This window comes from Hypanus sabinus, chromosome 3 (assembly GCF_030144855.1).
Source record: "Hypanus sabinus isolate sHypSab1 chromosome 3, sHypSab1.hap1, whole genome shotgun sequence".
Lineage (NCBI taxonomy): Eukaryota > Metazoa > Chordata > Chondrichthyes > Myliobatiformes > Dasyatidae > Hypanus > Hypanus sabinus.
Genome location: NC_082708.1, coordinates 182966364 through 182988040, shown reverse-complemented (window position 1 = coordinate 182988040; position 21677 = coordinate 182966364). Strand labels below are relative to the sequence as shown.

Sequence of the window (21677 nt, the reverse complement as noted above, 5' to 3'; positions counted from 1 at the left end):
ATAAGGGTGCCTTACAGCTCATTTGGTAGAGATGTATCTCCAGCCCACAGCCCAATGTTTTGATGTACATGTGACAAATGAAGCTAATCCTTCAGCGCAGTGAGCCAGTGAGTCCACACCGACCATGATACCTACCCAACTCATTCCAATTTCCTGCATTCAGCCTGCGTCTCTCTAAGTTCCACCCCTGCATGTACCTATCTAATTGCTTCTTAAATGATATTATAACAGCTGCCTCAAACACTTGCTCTGGCAGCTCAATGTACTCTAGTGAAAACGTTGCCCATCAATCAAGCCCCAATCTTGCAGCCAATACTGTAAAACATTCTGCTAACAGCTGTACGACTGTGGTGCTCCGGTTAAAGGCCTGTATCCATGCCATATTGCTCTATGACTCTATAATAGGAAACCCTCTCTCACTGCTCTCCCCTCTGTGATCTCTGCTGCCCTCCAACCCTTCTCTTCACCTATCACCTTCTAGCTAGTCCACCTGTCCCTCCCCCCACCTTTTTATTCTGGCATCTTTCCCCTTCCTTTCCAGTCCTGATGAGTGGTCTGGGCCCGAGGTGTTGACTGTTTATTCATTTCCATAGCTGCTGTCTGACCTGCTGAGTTCCTCCAGCATTTTGTGAGCGAGGCCCTGGATTTCCAGAACCTGCAGGCTTTCTCATGTTTGAGCATGCCATATGCCTTCCTCACAACCCTGTCAACCAGCAGCAGTAATGGTTTTGGAACCCAAATCCCTCTCTATATCAGTAATGTTATGGGTCCTGTCATAAATTTAAAATAATTTGAATTTGCTATTATGATACGATGTAAGTAATTTAATCAGTACCCTGCAGTAATATGTAAAGTCATCTTTACACAATATAATCCAGGTTCAGTTCACTGCTTCAGTGTAATACAAGATGGAGTCTGTCTTGTTTCCTTGATTAGGTGTGGGGAAGAGATTGGAGGAACGTTACAGATGGGGTAAAGTGTGTGATGGTTTTCCATAAGGTTGCTATAGTTGGTAACCTCCCACTACTTATTAAATGTTCCTAACGGCAGGAGCTACACCTTGCCCAAGGGTGACCTACAGACTAGCGGAGGGAAGAAGTGCCTCACACATCCTTTGGTAGAGATGTCCACCCTGACACTACTCTGAATGCCTGCAAGAAAATGATATACACACATGACTTTGATGATAAATTTACTTTGGCTGTACTTTGCTTTGATTAAAGAAATTCTTATAAAGATAAGCCTGGAAGATAAAGGAACGGGCAGCTATATAGGAGGGAAGGGTTAGATTGATTAAAAGGTCAGCCTGGCATTGTGGGCCGAAAGGCCTGGACTATAAATAGTCTCTAAGTTCTATTTATCACTCTACCACATAGAGAGTGGTGGGTACATGGAATGCACTGCCACGAGTGGTAGTACAGGCAGATATATTAGGGATTTTTAAGACCATAAGATCATAAGATATAGGAGCAGAATTACACTATTTGGCCCATCGAGTCTGCTCTGTTATTTCATCATGGCTGATCCAATTTTCTCTCAGCCCCAATCTCCTGCCACCACCCCCCCCCCATATCCCTTCATGCCCTGACCAATCAAGAATCAATCAACCTCTGCCCTAAGTCGGTGGCCTCCATAGGTCTGTCAACTGAAGCCGTCAAACGCTCTTCATATGACAAGCCATTCAATCCTGAAATCATTTTCATGAACCTACTTTGAACCCTCTCCAGTATTAGCACATCCTTTCTAAGGTAAAGGGCCCAAGCTCTTCACAATGCTCCAAGTCTGTCCTCACCAGTGATTTATAAAGTTTCAGTATTACATCCTTGCTTTCATATTCTAGACCTCTTGAAATGAAAGCTAACGTCACATTTGCCTTCCTCACCATAGACTCAACCTGCAAATTAGCCTTCAGGGAATCCTGCACAACGACTCCTAAGTCCCTTTGTGCCTCAGTTTTTTTTGTATTTTCCCTCCATTTAGAAAAATAGTGAACCCTTTCATTTCTTCTACCAAAGTGCATGACCATACATTTGCTGACACTGTATTCCATTTGCCACTTCTTTGCCAACATAAGAGATTCTTAGATAGACAAATGGATGAAAGCAAAATGGAGGGCTATGTAGGAAGGAAAGGTTAAATTGCTGTTGGAGTAGGTTAAAAGGTTGACACGACATAATGGATTGAAGGGTATATGCACCGAGCTATCGTGTTCTATGTTCTATTGTCACCTTGTGGTCTGTGGGAGCTGCTTGTGCACAAATTCAACACTACGTCTCTTCCATTGCAACGATGGCTACACTACGGAAAAGCAGCTTCTCTGGATGGAAGGGACTGTGGATATCCTGAGACCATCCCTTTCCATGCTCTTCTCGCCTTCCAACCAACACAGCTGCAATACAGTAAAGTGCAATGTGTAAAAGTGTCTACCTGGAATCGCCGCATGTCCCTGGGATTACCAGCATTTTTCAAACAGTTCTGATTGCACTTGAGGAAGAATTTTAGGAAGAACCTGCAAAGAGGAAATCAGACATGGGTTAGTGTGGGGAGGTTCAACAGGAAGAACGAAAACAGCACTCAGCTTCTCATAAAGCTGAATGAAATATAACATGCTTCAGTATGTATAAGAACTTAGCAGTCATGAGAGTAGTCCATTCTGCCTTCAAAGTTCAAAATAAGTTTCTTATCAAAGTATGCACATTCACCATATACAACCCTGAGATCCTTTTTCTAGTGGGCATTCGCAATAGATACAAAGAAATACAATAGGATCAATGAAAATTATGCTTTGCTGCATGCTTGAGTGCTTGGTGGAGGGTGCAGTTGCTCCGTCGCTTTGCTTCTGTTTATTCTTGTGAGGGAGGAGACTGGGTGGGAGCTTTGGCGTTCTAACATTTAACTGTCATTTATTCTTTGGGGCACTCCTCTGTTTTCATGGACATTTGCGAAGAAAAAGAATTTCAGGATGTATATTGTATAAATTTCTCTGATGTTAAATTGAACCTACTAAACCTATTGAAAAACTACCCACAACCAAAGGCTGACAAACAATCAACGTGGAAAAGAGACAAATTGCTCAAATAAAAAAAATCAAATGATAATAATAATAATCAATTTAATAATACAGAGAACTTGAGATGTGCAGTACTGTTTAAAAGTCTTAGGCCCATAAGATCATAAGATAGAGGAGTAGAAGTAGGCCATTTGGCCCATCGAGTCTGCTCTGCCATTCAATCATGGGCTGATCCAATTCTTCCAGTCATCCCCACTCATCTACTTTCACCCCATACCCTTTGATGCCCTGGCTATTCAAGAACTTATCTATTTCTGCCTTAAATACACCCAATGACTTGGCCTCCACAGCCACTCGTGGCAACAAATTCCACAGATTCACTACCCTCTGAGTAAAATGACTTCTTTGCATCTCAGTTCTAAGAGGACGTCTTTCAATCCTGAAGTCATGCCCTCTTGTCCTGGAATCCCCTACCATGGGAAATGGTAGGGGATTTGCTATATCTAATCTGTTCAGGCCTTTTAACATTCGGAATATTTTTATGAGATTCCCCCTCATTCTCCTGAACTCCAGGGAATACAGCCCAAGAGCTGCCCAAGATGTTCCTCATACGGTAACACTTTCATTCCTGGAATCATTCTCGTGAATCTCCTCTGAACCCTCTCCAATGTCAGTATATCCTTTCTAAAATAAGGAGCCGATACATATAGGTCAGGTGCCTAAGATTCTTGCACCATACTGTAGTAATTTTATGTATTGCACTGTGATGCTGCCACAAAAAAAAATTTCATGACATATACGAATGATGATAAATCTGATTCTGATCTCGGTCTCTATTGTGAACTGAGAGTGGGAAGGAGGCAGGGAGAGGGGAATTATGTTTGGGAACAGGGGAAGGGAGAGGGGAGGGAGCAGGAAGCAACAGAGAAACATTCTGTAAAGATCAATAAACCAATTGTTTGGAAATAAATGACTTTCCCCGGTGTCTCAGGGCTGGGTGCATCTGCACACGTGCCACCCCCCTGCCCCAGTACTCTTTCTCTGCCACCTGTACCACATGCTTCTCATGGCACTCCATCCTTGCCGTTCCCAATATCCTTTGCTCCCACCAGAGTTACAAATTTGTTTTCTGCTCCACATTGACATATACAGTACTGTGCAAAAGTCTTAGGCATCCAATATGCCTAAGATGTTGCACAGTCCTGTAGCCAGTGACTGGTTACTACATTACATCAAAACCTTCCCAAATACCATAATTTGCTTTGAGAAGATTTAATAAAGGTTGTGGATGAAGCTACGTAAATACAAGTCTTTCTTGCGTCTCCACAAAGGCAATCACGAGCTAACACGGTTCGCACTTTGCCACTCTGTGATGCTGTAATGTAGGTGTGTGCTGACACACAAACACTTAGCATCCTAAGGAAGAGGAGAAAACCATCCTAAAGCTCTCTGACAGCCCAAACACATGGCCAGCAAAACATTTTTTATAAAAGGAGTGTTATAAACAGGGTGTATATTTAGTCCCGTGCTGAGCAATCATATATTGTGTCTGACTAAAACTCTGGTCAGGTCACATTTCCCACTCTCATCAGGGAAAGGGCTATGCAGCATTCATGCCAGGACCACCAGACTCAATAACAGTTCCTTCCCCCAAGCCGTCAGGCTGAAACCCATGTCTCTACACTCCTCACCACCACTACTTAACCACTTCCTGTTACAGTCACCTTATATGCAGACACTCCTGTACCTAGCATCACATACAAAGCTGTATAAATCTTATCTATTTACATTTGTTGTCATTTCTTATTGTGTTCTTTATATTTCTTCTGTTCTTTATGCTCCACCAGATCCAAAGTAACAAGTATGTCATTCTCCTTTACACTTATATACTGATGACTGACAATAAACAATCTTGGATCTTGAATTTAGAGTGCTGCATTCAATTCTGGTCCCATTATTATAGGAAGGATGTAGAGGCTTTGGAGAGGATGCAAAGGAGGTTTACCAGGATGCTGCGTAGTTAGTAGGACAAGTGAAATGGGAAAGTTGGACAAGATGGAGTTAGAGGGACAATGGGGTGTAGATGTCCCATTAGAATAGCGATGAGCTGGAATTTCTTAAGCTAGAGGGTGGTGAATCTGTGGAACTAATTGCTACTGAAGCTCTGGAGGCCAAATCGTTGGGTATATTTAAAGCGGAAGTTGATATGTTCTTGATTAGCAAGGGCATCAATGGTTATAGGGAGAATGGGGTTGAAAGGGATAATAAATAAACCATGGGGGGAGTAGACTCAAAATTCAAAGTACATTTACTATCAAAGCACATGTATGTCACCATATACAACCTTGAGATTCATTGCCTTGTCGGCATACACAATAAATCCATAGAATAATAACCATAACTGAATCAGTGAAAGACCACACCAACCAGCGGGCAAAAGACTGCAAACTAACAGTACCAATACAAAAATAAACAATTAATAATAAATATATATATATATATATATATATCAAGATCATGAGATGAAGAGTCCTTACAGTTTATTGGTTGTGGGAACATTTCAATGTGAAGGTGAGTGACATTATTCCTCTGGTTCAGGAGCCTGACTGATGCTTGATTAACTCGATTAACTGAATGGCCTAATTCTGCTCCTATGTCTTATTATCTCCTGGTGATTTCTCCATAGTGGCGGAAGGTGAGGGGGAATTTGATTGAAGCTTATAAGATTATGAGAGGCATAGATCAAAGTAGACAGCCAGTATCTTTTTTCCCAGGATTGAAATACTTAGTACTTGAGGGTATGTTTTTAAAGTGGGGGGAGGGGGGGATATACATAGAACAGCACAGTACAGGCCCTTCAGCCCATAACACTGTGCCGAGCTTTTATCCTATTCTAAGATCAAGCTAGCCCTTCCCTCCTGCACAGCTCTTCACTTTTCTGTCAACCACATGCTTTTCTTAGAAGTCTCTAATGTATCTACCACCACCCCCAGGCAGGGCATTCCACACTCCCAGCACTCTGTGTAAAAAGCCTACCTCTGACATTTCCTCCAATTACCTTAAAATTATTGCCCCCTGGGAAATAGGTCTTTGGCTATCCACTCTATCCATGCCTTTTATCATCTTGTACAGCTCTATCAAGTCACCTCTTCTCCTTCACTCCAAAGAGAAAAACTCCAGCTCACTCAAACCTTCCTCATAAGACATGGTCTCTAATCCAGACAGGCAACATCCTGGTAAGTCTTCTCTGAAGCCTCTTCAAAGTGCAGGTTTTTATACAGAGATTGGTTGGGGCCTGAACGTGCTGTCAGGACCTGTGGTAGATGAAGATCAGCTGGAAGGACAGAGGTATTGATACCAGTGTACTGAAGGAGGCCGACAGAAACAGCATCTCCACCAGTGTGGATAAAGCAACACCAGCTCTGATAGATAGGTCATGCATTGCAGATAGCGGGAAGGGCTGCGCCTGTGATGGGTCTGGCTGAGTCTCGGCTGCTTCTTATGATCCACGACTCCAGATTACTGGGCGTGCTGACCTGTCTACAGAGCAGCAAGACAGACACTTCCAGTCTTAGTGAAACTCATGAACCATGTGCTGCATATCTTGAACACAGAACATCGAACAGGACAGCACTGTACAGGCCCTTCAGTCCAAGATGTTGTGCTAAAGTAATTAATCTAATGACTTCTAATCGATCTAACCCCTCTTCCCTACACTTTGACCATATCCCTCACTTTTCCACATATCAATGTGCCTGTCTAGTGGTCTCTTAAACACTCCTCTGCTACCGGACTCTTGAGTGGTGCAATCACTCAAGTTACGTATGATGTTCTCCTAAACCAGGGGCTCCCAACCCCTGGGGTCCACAGATCCCTTCCTTAATGGCATTGGTTCATGGCATCAAAAAGGTTGGGAATCCCTGTCCTAAAGGTTTGTATATTGGTGAGTCCTCAGGTGGCTGTAGACTGCCACATATTCACATATGCTCCTAGGACTGGACACCATCTGTGGTAAACGATGTATACCTGTCTGGACACGCCCCTCTGCTGACTGCTCCTGTGGCTCCTCCCACAGACCCCTGTATAAAGGCGATTGGAGGCACTGCTCCCCCCTCAGTCTTCGAGATGCCGTGCTCCGTTTTTCTGCTAATAAAAGCCTATCGTTCGCCTCCCATCTCCGAGAGTTATTGATGGTGCATCCCCATCATTCCAGCAGACTCAGGAGGAAAGCAATCAGCATAACCAGAGACACCACTCACCCCGGCCACTCCCTGTTTGACCCGCTACCATCCAGCAAAAGGTTCAGGACACTAAAAGCCAGAACAAATAGACTGAGGGACAGCTTCTACCCCAGAGCTGTGGCCTCCATCACACCACTCCCACAGAACAATGACTGAAACTGTGAGCACACACAAGGACTCAAATACTTGCACTAATGGCACTTTGTGCATTACTGTGACATTCTGGTGCTGCTGCAACTTATTTTCTGCTACTTATCTATTTAATACTGCTTTTCTATTACTGTCTTGTTTTTATCTACCGCTTTGTTTGATTACCTGAGAGGAAGCTAGAGTTTCATTGTACCTATGTATAATGACAATAAAGATCATTCAATTCAATTCAATTTAATTCAATATTCTGGTAACAGTGTGGACACGAGAAAGTTAGCCTTTTGTTTCTTCACTCTTTCCTTTCACAGCTGCCATTCATTCTCAACGGCACAGTGGAGATCGCTCCCACATATCACAGCTCCCTCTTGAACAGATTTCCTCAAGATGTATCTATTAAGAACAAGGCCTTCCCAGTTTTTAAGAGGTTCAAGAGATTCAGGGTTGTTTAATGTCATTTCTAGTGCACAAGTGTAAAAAGGATGAACTGTTACTCCAGATCCTTGCACAAAAAGAAACACAATAGGATAAAGAACACAATAAAAATAAAAGCAACACAATAAATATGTGGCCCTTTGTTGGACGTGGTCGGCCATGAACGTTGTGGCCTAGCTGCTGAAATCAATAGACAAGTCAGGAGTGTACAAGATGGAGAACAAGCTGTTGCCTACGCAGCAGGCCCCACAACTCCAAGCAGTTGATGAACCCAAAGGAACGGCAGAGACCGATGCAGTTTGCGTGTTCCCAGTCAGCACTGAACTCAATGTAGAACTCCCTTAGGGATTCCAGCTCAGGATATTTCTTTGGGATTTACTCCTGAAGCCTTCCCCATGAGTGAGCATTGCTGCAAAGCAATGGGAGGTTGGGTATCAGAGTTTTCCTTCTCCTTGTCATCTTTATGTATAAATGCACAAGATAGCTTAAATACATAGATTGACTGTATACAGTGATACTAGGCACAAGATGTCTGTTCAAAAGGTGCAATATAATGTTGGTTATAAAGTGTAGATGTAATTTGCATTTCTTCAGGCTGATTTTGAGGTTATCTTTGAAGTGTTTCCTTTGCCCACCAGGGGCAGATTGACTTTCCTTCAGCAGGGGATAAAGAATCTGTTTGGAGAGATGTGAATCATCTCACTGACTGCAATTTTGCCCTATCATCTGCCTGTTCCCCTCTCACAGTCTCACTACACACTACATCTAATTGTATACCAACTGACCCATCCTCAGCCCTATCACTCCAGTTCCCATCTCCTTGCCAAGTTAGTTTAAACCCCCTCCAACAGCTTTAGCACACCTGTTCACAGGGATATTGGTCCACCTTGGGTTCAGGTGTAACCTGTCCCTTTTTACAGATCACACCTTCTTTAGATGAGATGCCAATCATCCAGAGGTTTGAAGCCCTGCCCCCTGCACCAGTTCCTCAGCCTCACATTCATCTGCCAAATTATCCCATTCTTACCCTCACTGGCACATGGCACAGGCACCAATCTACAGATTACTACCCTGGAGGTGCCACTTTTCAGCTTTCTAGCAAACTTGCTGAAAGAAATCCCATGAATGGATAACCAAAGTACTGTATAATTAGTTATTGATTTAGAGATTTGGCACAGAACAGGTCCTTCAGGTCCAACGAGCCGTGCCATCCAGCAGCCCACCTATTTAATCCTACCTTAATCACAGGACAATTCAAAATGACTAATTAACCAATTAACCCATGTGTCTTTAGATTATGGGCAATTGATGTCAGTAAAACAAAAGAGATGGTTCTTGACTTCAGGGGATGGAGGTGTGGTGCACAAGCTCCTGTCTACATCAATGGCATTGAGGTCAAGAAGATTGAAAGCTGCAAGCTCCTAGGAGAGAACATCACCAATAGCCTGTCCTGGTCCAACCCTGAAATTGCTACAGCCAATTAAGTTCACCAATGTCTCTACTTCCTCAGGAGGCTAAAGAGATCTGCCATTCCCCCTCGACTCTCTCCAACTTACGTCAATGCACAATAGAAAGCACCTTGGCTTGGTAAGGCAACGGCTCTGCCTGTGTCCACAAGAATTTGCAGAGAGCAGTGGACATAGAAAGCAGCCTTCATTCCGTGGTTTCTTTCTACATCTCTACGGTCTTGTTAAAGCAGTGTACATAATCAACGATTCCACCTAGCCTCAATATTCTCTCTTTTCCACCATCCCATTCACAGGAGATACAAAAACCTGAAAGCAGGTACCACCAGCCTCCAGGACTGCAGCTTCTGTCCCACTGTAAACAGACTCTTGAATGCTCCATAGTATGCTAAGATGGCTTCTTGCTGTACTTTTCATGGACGTGTATTTGTATGGTGTGCATGTGCGCACAGTGCTAGATTTGTCAATGTGGAGTGGTCAGTGAGTTTGTAAATCTGCCGGGAACAAAGGATATTGGGAAAAGTGAGGGTGGAGGGCCATGGAAAAGGTGTGGAACAGGTGACAGAGAAGGAGTGCTGGGACGGGTGGGGTTGTGACATGTGTAAAGACACACCCAGCCCCAAGACACCAGGTGAGGTAATTTGATTCCAAACAATAAGTTTATTGATCTTTACAGAATATCTCTCTTCCCCTTTTCCCAACAATGATTCCCCTTTCCCTGCCCCCTTCCCACTCTAGAAATGATGGCTTTGTTGCAAAGTTTGCAGAAGATAGGAAGATAGGTGGAGGGACAGGTATTTTTGAGGAAATAGAGAGGCTACAGAAGGACTTAGACAGATTAGGAGAAAGGGCAAAGAAATGGCAGATGGAATATAATGTTGGGAAGGGTATGGTCATGCACTTTGGTAGAAGAAATGAAAGGGTTGACTATTTTCTAAATGCAAAGAAAATACAAAAATCTGAGGCACAAGTGGTCTTGGGAATCCTTGTGTAGGATTCCTTAAAGGTTAATTTGCAGGTTGAGTCTGTGGTGAGGAAGGCAAATGTGATGTTAGCATTCATTTCAAGAGCACTAGAATATAAAAACAGGGATGTAATGCTGAGACTTCAGAAAGCACTGGTGAGATCTCACTTGGAGCATTGTGAGTGGCTTTGGGCCTTTGATCTTAGAAAGGATGTTATGAAACTGGAGACGGTTCAAAGATGGTTCACAAAAATAATTCCAAGATTAAACATCGATTTCTCAAACTTCCAGTAATTGCCTCCCCCCACTTCACCATTCCCCTTTCCTATTTCTATCTCTCACCTTATCTCTTTACCTGTCCATCACCTCTCTCTGGTTCTCATCCCCCTTCCCTTTCTTCCATGCCCTTCTGTCCTCTCCTATCAGATGCCCCCCTTCTCCAGCCCTTTAGCTCTTTCACCAATTAACTTCCCAGCTCTTTATTTCACCCCTCCTCCCTCCCGGTTTCACTTGTCACCTACTATCTTGTACTTCTTCCTCTCCTCTGCCAGCTTCTCACTCTGACTTCTCATCCCTTTTTCCAGTCCTGATGAAGGGTCTCGGCCTGAAACATCGACTGTTTACTCTTTTCCATAGTTGCTGCCTGGTCTGCTCAATTCCTCCAGCATTTTGTGTGTGTTACCAGGATTGAACAGCTTTTCATATGAAGAGTGTTTGATGATGCTGGGCTTGTATTAGCTGGAATTCAGAAGAATGAGGAATGAACTCATGGAAGCCTATTGAATGGTGGAAGGCCCTGATGAGGCATGGAGAGGATATTTCCTATGGGGTGAGAATCTAAGACCAGAGCACACAGCCTCAGAATAGAAGGGTGTCCTTTAAGAATTGAGATGAGGAGAAATTTGTTTAGCCAGAGAGTGGAAATTTTTTGCAGTTGTGGAGCTGCGGAAGCAAAGTCTTTCAGTATATTGAAGGCAGAGGTTGATAGCTTCTTGATTAGTCAGTATGAAGGGATACGGGGAGGGATGGAAGGCAGGATATTGGGGCTGAGAGGAAAAATGGCTCAGGTGTTTTGAAATGGCAGAGCAAACTTGATGGGCTAAGTGGCCTAATTCTGCTCCTATATCTTATGGTCTTTTGGTGTTACTGTCTTAATCTACAATAGAGGCCTATATCAGAATCAGGTTGATCATTATTTACATATATTACGATTTGCTTTTTGCTGCAGCAGTACAGAGCAATACAAAAAAAACTACAGTACTGAGCAAAATTCTAAGACACCTGAGCTATATATATGTGCTTAAAACTTTTGCACAGTACTGTATTTGTCTGTGTGAGTGTGAGTGTGTGTGTGTGTGTGTGTGTGTGAGAGAAGAGAGAAACTTGCTAAACTTGTTGCTTTGAGACAGCAGTACAGCGCAATACATTTTTTAAAATCATGAGAAGTTACATTATGAAAAACTATCTAATAATAGTAATGCACAAGGAGAGCAAAACAGTGAGGTAGTTTCCATGGGTTCATGGATGATTCAAGTATCTGACGATGGAGAGGCAGAAGCTGTTCCTGAAACATTGAGTGTGGGTCTTTGGTCTCCTGCACCTCCTCTCTGATGGTAGGTAGCCTCTGGAGAAAGGCTAACTTTGAGGAGATGCAAAAAGATTTAGAAGGAGTGGAATGGGACAAGTTGTTTTATGGGAAGGATGTAATAGAGAAATGGAGGTCATTTAAAGGTGAAATTTTGAGGGTACAGAATCTTTATGCTCCTGTTAGGTTGAAAGGAAAGGTTAAGTTTGAAAGATCCATGATTACCAAGGGATATTGGAAACTTGGTTCAGAAAAAGAGGGATATCTACAATAAATATAGGCAGCATGGAGTAAATGAGGTGCTTGAGGAATATAAAGAATATAAGAAGAAGCTTAAGAAAGGAATTAGAAAAGCTAAAAGAAGATACAAGGTTGCTTTGGCAAGTAAGGTAAAAATAATTTCAAAGGGTTTCTACAGTTATATTAATAGCAAAAGGATAGTGAGGGATAAAATTGGTCCTTTAAAGAATCAGAGTGGACAGCTATGTGTGGAACCGAAAGAGATGGGGGAGATTTTGAACAATTTCTTTTCTTTGGTATTCACTAAGGAGAAAGATATTGAATTGTGTCAGGTAAGGGAAGCAAGTAGGGAAGTTATGGAAACTATGACGATTAAAGAGGAGGAAGTACTGGCGCTTTTAAGGAATATAAAAGTGGATAAATCTCCGGATCCTGACAGGATATTCCCTAGGACCTTGAGGGAAGTTAGTGTAGAAATAGCAGGGGCTCTGAGAAAAATATTTCAAATGTCATTAAAAACGGGGATGGTGCCGGAGGATTGGCATATTGCTCATGTGGTTCCATTCTTTAAAAAGGGTTCTAAGAGTAAACCTAGCAATTATAGGCCTGTAAGTTTGACGTCAATGGTGGGTAAATTAAAGTATTCTTAGAGATGGTATATATAATTATCTGGATAGACAGGGTCTGGATAGGAACAGTCAACATGGATTTGTGCGTGGAAGGTCATGTTTGACAAATCTTACTGAATTTTTTGAAGAGGTTATGAGGAAAGTTGACGAGGGTAAAGCAGCGGATGTTGTCTATATGGACTTCAGTAAGGCCTTTGACAAGGTTCCGCACGGAAGGTTAGTTAGGAAGGTTCAATCGTTAAGTATTAATATTGAAGTAGTAAAATGGATTCAACAGTGGCTGGATGGGAGATGCCAGAGAGTAGTGGTGGACAACTGTTTGTCAGGTTGGAGGCCGATGACTAGTGGTGTGCCTCAGGGATCTGTACCGAGTCCAATGTTGTTTGTCATATACATTAATGATCTGGATGATGGGGTGGTAAATTGGATTAGTAAGTATGCAGATGATACTAAGGTAGGTGATGCTGTGAATAATGAAGTAGGTTTTCAAAGCTTGCAGAGAGATTTAGGCCAGTTAGAAGAGTGGGCTGAACGATGGCAGATGGAGTTTAATGCTGATAAGTGTGAGGTGCTACATTTTGGTAGGAATAATCCAAATAGGAGATACATGGTAAATGGTAGGGCATTGAAGAATGCAGTCGAACAGAGTGATCTAGGAATAATGGTGCATAGTTCCCTGAAGGTGGAATCTCATGTGGATAGCTTTGGGTATGCTGGCCTTTATAAATCAGAACATTGAGTATAGGAGTTGGGATATAATGTTAAAATTGTACAAGGCATTGGTAAGGCCGAATTTGGAGTATTGTGTACAATTCTGGTCACTGAATTATAGGAAAGATATCAACAAAATAGAGAGAGTATAGAGAAGATTTATTAGAAGGTTACCTGGGTTTCAGCACCTAAGTTACAGGGAAAGGTTGAACAAGTTATGTCTTTATTCTTTGGAGCGTAGAAGGTTGAGGGGGTCTTGATAGAAGTATTTAAAATTATGAGGGGGATAGATAGAGTTGACATGGATAGGCTTTTTCCATTGAGAGTAGGGGAGATTCAAACAAGAGGACATGAGTTGAGAGTTAGGGGGCAAAATTTTAAGGGCAACACGAGGGGGAATTTCTTTAATCAGAGAGTGGTAGCTGTGTGGAACGAGCTTCCAGTAGAAGTGGTAGAGGCAGGTTTGATATTGTCATTTAAAAAAAAATTGGACAGGTATATGGACAGGAAAGGAATGGAGGGTTATGGGCTGAGTGCGGGCCAGTGTGACTAGGTGACAGCAAGCATTCGGCATGGACTAGAAGGGCCGAGATGGCCTGTTTCCTTGCTGTAATTGTTATATGGTTATATGGTAGTAATGCAAAGAGGGGATGTTGTGGATGGTGGGACTCATTATGATGAACTGTGGAAAAGGCTAATTTAGATTTTACATTATTACATGCCCGGGCGACATGCAACACTTTGCAATCAATGTAAACAGGTCACGTTATAAGATTTGCCTGCAGCTTGTCATTGAAATTGGGTGTAAATTTTTCAGAAATGCAGATCAGAACACAGCCCATTTGAGCTCCCCATCCCCTCTTCCTTTCTGTAGCCGACAGCTCCCCTGAAACTACTTGGAGGCACTGATTGTAATCTCTGGAAGAAGTCAGTCTCCATTCCCCATCATCTGTGCTCTCCTCCTTCATTAGATCGTCTGATCCTGCCTTGTGTTTAGTTAATGCCTCTCAAGTTTCAGTAATGAGGGTGAGCCTTCACAGGCAGATAATCCCTTTGCTCCAGAGACACCAGGCTCACTCTATCCTTCCCAAATGCATTTAACCCTTACTCTGCCAAGCTCCTCTTCTACACCAGGGTATTGTGTTCACATAACTACTGGGAATCCCTATTCCCATTGGCGACCTTAGAATATCTAATGCAAAGTCAAGGGAAGACACACCAGTGCTCACCGAGAGGTCAGCAGTGGAAAGTGTTTGCTGTTTCAAGTTCTTGAGTGTCAACACCTAACGTATTGATGTAAACATGAAGAAGATGCACCAGCATCTATACGTCATTGGAACCTGGAGGAGATTTGGTCTGTCACCAAAGAATCTGACAAACATCTACTGATGTACCAAGGAGAGCATTCGAACTGGTTTCTTCACCTCCTGGAATGGAAGCTCCAATATGCAGGGTTCAAGAAGCCTGTAAAGTGTCGTAGACTCAGTCAATTCTATCCTGGGCACAACCCTCCCCACCGCCAACGACATCTTCAAAACGCTGTGCCTCAAGAGTGCCGCATTTGGACATGTCCTCTGCTCATTACTACCATCAGGAGGAGGTACAAGAGCCAGAACACCCATACTCAACAGTTTAGGAAGAGCTTCTTCCCCTCTGCTATCAGAATTCAAATTAAATTCATCATTAAAGTACATATATGTTCAAGGTATATTAGCAAGGAACGTATACATTATACAACCTTGAAATTTGTTTGCTCATAGGTAGACACAAAGCAAGAAATCCAAAGGAGCCAATTAAAGAATAAAAAACAACAATAAAAGACCAATTCCCAACATGCAAGGGAAAAAAACACAGTTCATGTAAACAATTGAAGTGAACAACAACAATCCAGACCAAAAATTGAATCCTCAGGTCCGAACGCCAGAGCAGCTCTGAGTAGGCCCAATCAGTTCATCAGTTCATCATATTAGCGGGCACAGCCGTGGCAGTCTTCATGGCCTCAGCATCATAGAGAGAGAGGAGTGAACATCACCATAGGTTCACTTTCTTGGCGCATTCATAGTGCAGACAAGGAAACAAAATAGAGAGGGGTTGGGGTTGGATGGAGTTATGCATTCCAGCTGCCTACATGATACGCAAGGCAAGTCAGAGCAGTACAATATGGAGAGCAGGCTGTTGACCACAGAGCTGATGAATCCAAATGGACGGCATAGACCAATACAGTTTAGCACCAGCCGCAAAGATACCAAGAAACAGAATAGAATCAATAAAAAAACTATCCACAAACAAAGATGGACAAAAAAATGTGCAAAGAGTGAGAAATTGAATATAGAACATAGAACATCGAAATTTACAGCACTTTACAGGCCCTTCGGCCCACAATTTTGTGCCAACCACGTAACCTACTCTAGAGACTGCCCAGTATTTCCTTAGCGCATAGCCCTCTATTTTTCTAAGCTCCATGTACCTACCTAAGAGGCTCTTAAAAGACCCTATTGTATCCACCTCCACCACTGCTGCTGGCAGTGCATTCCACACACACCCCCACTCTGAGTGAATAATCTTACCCCTGACATCCCCTCGGTACCTATTTCCAAGCACCTTAAACTATGCCCCCTCATCATAGCCATTTCAGCCCTGAAAAAAAGCCTCTGGCTATCCACATGGTCAATGTCCCTCACTGGGCAACTACAAAATGAAAAATAAAATAATAATAATAATGAACACTAAATAAATAATATTGAGAACAATATAATTGGAGTGGCATGGTAGCATAGTGGATAGCATATCACTTCACAGTATTGGCGATCCAGGTTCAATACTGGCTGTAAGGCGTTTGTACATTCTCTCCGTGACCGTGCAGGTTTCCTCTGGGTGCTTCGGTTTCCTCCCACAGTCCAAAGATGTACCAGTTGGTAGGTTAATTGGTCATTGTAAATTACCCTGTGATTAGGCTCAGATTAAATCAAGGGTTGCTGGGTCACGCGGTCAAAAGGCCAAAAGGCCCTATTTTGCACTGTATCTTTCTCAATCAATCAATAAATAAGCAAGATTTGTAGAAGTTCAGATTTCTGAACATTCCATTAACTGTTGAACATTACCTCACTATTCTTCTTTCACAACATTTATTTAGATAGATAGATACCTTATTAATCCCAAAGGAAATTAAGTGTCACAGTAGCATCACAAGTGTGCAGATATAAATATTAGAAGAGAAGTAGAAAGAATAAAAATAAGTTACCACAAGCAGTCTAACAGGAGGGGAGTCATCACTTCCCCGACTATAGGTTGACTCATTATAGAGCCCTACGGCCCAGGGTAAGCATGACCTCATACAATGCTCTTTGAAGCAGCGCAGTTGTCTTAGTCATTGTAATTTATTTACAGTAACTTATAGTATTTTTATGTCTTCACTGTACTGCTACCACAAGGACATCAAATTTCATGGCATACGTCAATGATAATAAACCTGATTCTGATTCTGATTTGGAAAAACTCACTTTGCAGGGAAATCTTAAGGAGCAGAGAGACAGTGGTGAAGTTGTATGGAAGTCTCCAGAGATGAAGACAAGATTGCGGAGACACACAAGAGACCAGAATCAAAGGAAGATAGAAATTTCAGACAGCTCCTAGGGGAAGCAGAGTTTACAGAGACAGGGAGACTCTGTAGCGGGGTCTGGACCAGCTGGGAAAAATGAGCTGAAAAGTGGCAGATGGAATTTAAGGCTGACAAGTGTGAGGTGTTGCACTTTGGGAGGGCAAATCAGGGTGGGACTTACACTGTGGACAGTAGGCCACTGAAGTATGTGGTAGGGCAGAAGGATATAGGATATATGATCCGCAATTCTTTGAAAGTAACATCACAAGTAGATAGGGTCATAGAGAAAGCTTTTGGCACATTGGCCTTCATAAATCAAAGTACTGAGAACAGGAACTGGGATGTTATGTTGAAGTTGTACAAGACATTAGTGAGGCGTAATTTGGAATATGGTGTGCAGTTCTGATCACCTACCAAAAGGAAAGGTATCAATAAGATTGAAAGAGTACAGAAAACAATTTACAAGGATGTTTCTGGGACTTGAGGACCCAACATAGGGAAAGGTTGAATAGGTTAGGATTTTATTTCCTAGAGCAGAAGAGAATGAGGGGAGATTTGATAGAGGTATACAAAATTATGAAGTGTATACGTAAGGTAAATGCAAACAAGTTTTTTCCACTGAGGTTGAGTGAGACCAGAACTAGAGGTCATAGGTTAATCATGAAAGGTGAAATATTGAAGGGAAGTCTGAGGAGGAATCTCCTTCACTCAGAGAGTGGTGCAATTGTGGAATGTCCTGCAAATGGAAGTAGCGGAAGAAGGTTTGACTGCAACACTTAAGAAAAGTTGGGATAAGCACATGGCTGGGGAGGGATATGGAGGGCTATAGTGCAGCTATGGATCAATGGGATTAAGCAGAATAACAGTTCAGCATGGGCTAGATGGGCTGAAGGGCCTGTTTCTGTGCTGTGGTGCTCTCTGACTCTAAGAGGAAAGTATCCAGGAAATGGTAGGACCCTTAGACTCTAAGCCTCCAAATTGTGCAAGGGCGTTAACAGAAAACTTCACAAATCTTCATGGATACTTCACCAGTGAGTGACCAGGAGTGACTACTTCTTCTCGGTAGTTACCAAGACAAGCTCCACTCTGTTTGTTGATCTAATGGGATGCCTGGTTCTCTGTTTACTCTTGTTTATCATGTATGGAATATCAGTCATAATTTAGGGAAGAGAAAGGATCTGGGCCATTCATTGGAGATCAGTGAGAATTTCCCAACACAACCATCAAGTAACCATAAAACCATAGGACATAGGAGCAGAATTAGGCTATTCAGCTCATCGAGCCTGATCTACCATAGCATCACGGCTGATGTATTTCCCTCTCAATCCTGTTCTCCCTCCTTCTCCTTATAACCATTGGTGCCCCGACTAATCAAGAACATAGCAAGCTTTGCTTTAAGGATACCCGATGACTTGGCCTCCTCGTCCATCTGTGGCAGTGATTTCCACAGATTCACCACCTTCGTTCAAGATATTATTGCTCCTCATCTTTATTGTAAAGTGATGTCCCTCTATTCCAAGGCTGTGCCCTCTGGTCCTGGACTCCCTCACTATGGGAAACATCTTCCCACATCCAGTCTGTCCAGGCCTTTCAATATTCAATTGCTTTCAATAAGATGACCCCCCCCCCCCACCATTCTTCTGAACTCTGAGGAGTACAGGGCCAGAGCCATCGCTCCTCATAAATTAACCCTTTCATTCCTGGGATCATTCTCCTGGATTTCCTCTGGACCCTCTTCAATGTCAGCACATCTTTCCATACATGAGGGGTCTAAAACTGCTCACAATACACCGTTCAAATGACCAATCCTTACAAAGTGTCAACATTACATCCTTCCTTTTATATTATAATCTCCCAAAATGAATGACAACAGTACATTTGCCTTACTTACCACTGATTCAACCTGCAAGTTGAACTTTAGGGAGTCTGGCACAAGGACTCCCAAGTCCCTTTGCACCTCTGAATTGTGAATTTTTCTCCCAGATTAGAAAATAATCTACACCTTTATTCCTACTATAGAGTGCATGGTGAAACACTTCCCTACACTACAATCCTTCTTTTCCCATTTTCCTGATCAGTTTAAGTCCCTCTGCAGACTCTCTGCTTCCTCAGCACTACTTGCCCCTCCACCTATCTTTGCACTGTCCGCAAACTTAGCCACACAGCCAGCAACTCCATATTCTAAATCATTCATATATAATGTGAAAAGAAGTGGTCCCAACACTGACCACTGTGGAACACCACTAGCCATTGTACACAATCAGAGAAGACCATCTCTTGGCTAATGAAGAGGCACAATAATGTAATAGGTGACATGATAATGTAATATGACGACGTGGTCATGTATAGAGTGGCATGGCAGTGTATTGCTTAGTGCAGTTGCTTTACAGCACCAATTCCCACCACTGTCTGTAAGCAGTTTTGTACGTTCTCTCTATGTCTGCCTTGGTTTCCTCCGGGTTTCTTCCCAAATTCCAACAACGTATGGTTTAGGTTTGGTGAGTTATGGGTGTGCTAGGTTTGCGCCAGAAGTGTGGGGACTCTTGCAGGCTGTCGCTAACACAGCCACAGACTATGTTAGTCGTCGACGCAAAACGACTTGTTTCACTGTACGCTTCAATGCACATGTGGCATTTCTCTTTAAAAAAACACAAGGTAGAGATTGATAGCAAGTCTTAAACCAGTCGCAATTCTGAAATAATCTCAGTAACTATATTCCTAAAGAAAGACTCAGTCAATTCTACCGCTTTCCAATTACTCATCTATCTTGAAGTCTCCGGCCCAGCTAACCCAGCACTGAATTTCCCCAATCTGAGGCTTACGACTACAGTGTAAATAATTCAAAGGGAGAAATGGCAATTACAGAACTGTGCACAATCAAAATAAATATTATATGAGGCACTAAAGCAGCTTCTGAAATCAATCTCTCACACTCTCTTTCCCTTTCTCTCTTATTCATGAAGCCTGGAGAGCCAAGGACCCTGAGAAACTGGGCCCCACCTGTACCCACTTCTTACAATAAAGCGGCAAAGCTATTTGGAAGTGCTGGTTGATGAGCCTGAATCTGCTTTCATCATGTCAGTCAACAGACAGGCCCTGCCGAGCTCTAGGCTACCATAACGTTGTGGAATAGTTATCTGGTAGCCCAAGATATAAGTTAAAATAACAGCACTGCAGCTGAGGAGATAACAGTTAGCTAATTAGATGAAGTAGAGACTAGTTCTAATATTTAGGTTCAAAGGTGAATGTTCCTCTGGGTGGGCAGGGAGGTTATAGAACAAGTGGTGTGTGTGTGTGTGTGTGTGTGTGTGTGTGTGTGTGTGTGTGTGTGTGTGTGTGTGAAAATGTGCATGTGTCTGTGTGCTTCAGCGTTTGTGTGTGCATGTGTATGTGTGTGTTTCTGTGTTTTTATGAGTTAATTTCTGTATGGATATAAACATGTATATGTATGTATCAGTGTGTGTGTGCATAGTTTTGTAATGTATAAATGTGTATGTATGCATATTACTATGTCAATGTGTGTACTGTTTTGTACGTGTATAAATGTGTATGTGTTAATATCAGATTGAGTGTGTTTGTATCTGTATGTGCATAAATGTGTTTGTGTGTGTGTGTAAGAATGAGTAAGTGTTTGGTGTATGCATCTATATGTGTGGGTGTGCATGTGTATCTCTATCAATTTTATACATTTGCCTGTGTGTGTGTTTTGTGCACATACATATCTCTCATAACACTGAGCCCTGGTGAAGGGTCTCTTTTGAAACTCTGACTATTCATTTCCCATGGATGCCACCTGACTTGCTGAGTTCCTCCAGCATTTTTGTGTGTGTTGTCTGTGTACCTGGATGTTCTGCCTGTGTACATGGATGTTCTGCCTGTGTACATGGATGTGTTGGGACCAGTGGTTGATCAGCCATGATCATATTGAATAGGGTTAGGCTTGAGGCTCCACGTGGTCTACAGCTTTTTCAGTTTTATTGTGTTTTCTTGTGTACACGTGTCAGCATCAGTATGTGTGCACGCTTGTAGTTGTGTGTGCATACATGTGTTATTAAGTATGTGCATAAATGTGTGTGAGTGAGTGTGTGTCTGTGAGTGAAAGAGAGAGGGTGTGTGTGTGTGTGTGTGTGTGTGTGTGTGTATGTGTGAGAGTGTGTTGGCGACAGCTGTGTAGGGACGGGGTTTCTCTTCTGGAGATGGAAAGAACAAACAGAAGCCAGCAGAAGAGAGAGCCGGGAGAAATGCAGCCATGGTTGCCATCGCTATCACCACTAGCACATATACATGTCCCACCTGCAATAGAGCTTGTGGGTCCAGGATAGGACTGTATAGTCATCAAAGATCTCACCGTTATCATCAGATTCCGATGGACAATCGAAGAAGTGTGTGTGTGTGTGTGTGTGTGTGTGTGTGTGTAAGCAAATGAACAACAACAAAGATAGTATAAAAAAGGATAACAAGGTGATTTAACTATGGGACAACTATAGAATAAAATCCTTCAGACTTTTGAAGTCAGAAATAAATACAGAAAGAAATAAATAGAGACAGATACTTATCATCTATATTACACACAAAATGCTGGTCAGCAGGTCAGACAGCATCAATGGAAAATATAATGTTTTGGACTGAGGCCCTTCACCAGATAAACTGC

General features: G+C 42.6%; 1 protein-coding gene across 4 annotated transcripts in view; it reads right to left on the bottom strand.

Annotated features, from left to right (window-relative positions):
- The window catches only part of LOC132391943 (transcription factor COE3-like), a 432097-nt gene that overhangs the window by 121126 nt on the left and 289294 nt on the right, over window positions 1-21677 (bottom strand). For all 4 annotated transcript variants that reach the window (XM_059965751.1, XM_059965748.1, XM_059965749.1 and 1 more), the window contains exon 7: window positions 2428-2509. In XM_059965751.1, coding sequence (XP_059821734.1) covers window positions 2428-2509 — 82 coding nt within the window. The remainder of the gene's footprint in view (window positions 1-2427; window positions 2510-21677) is intronic.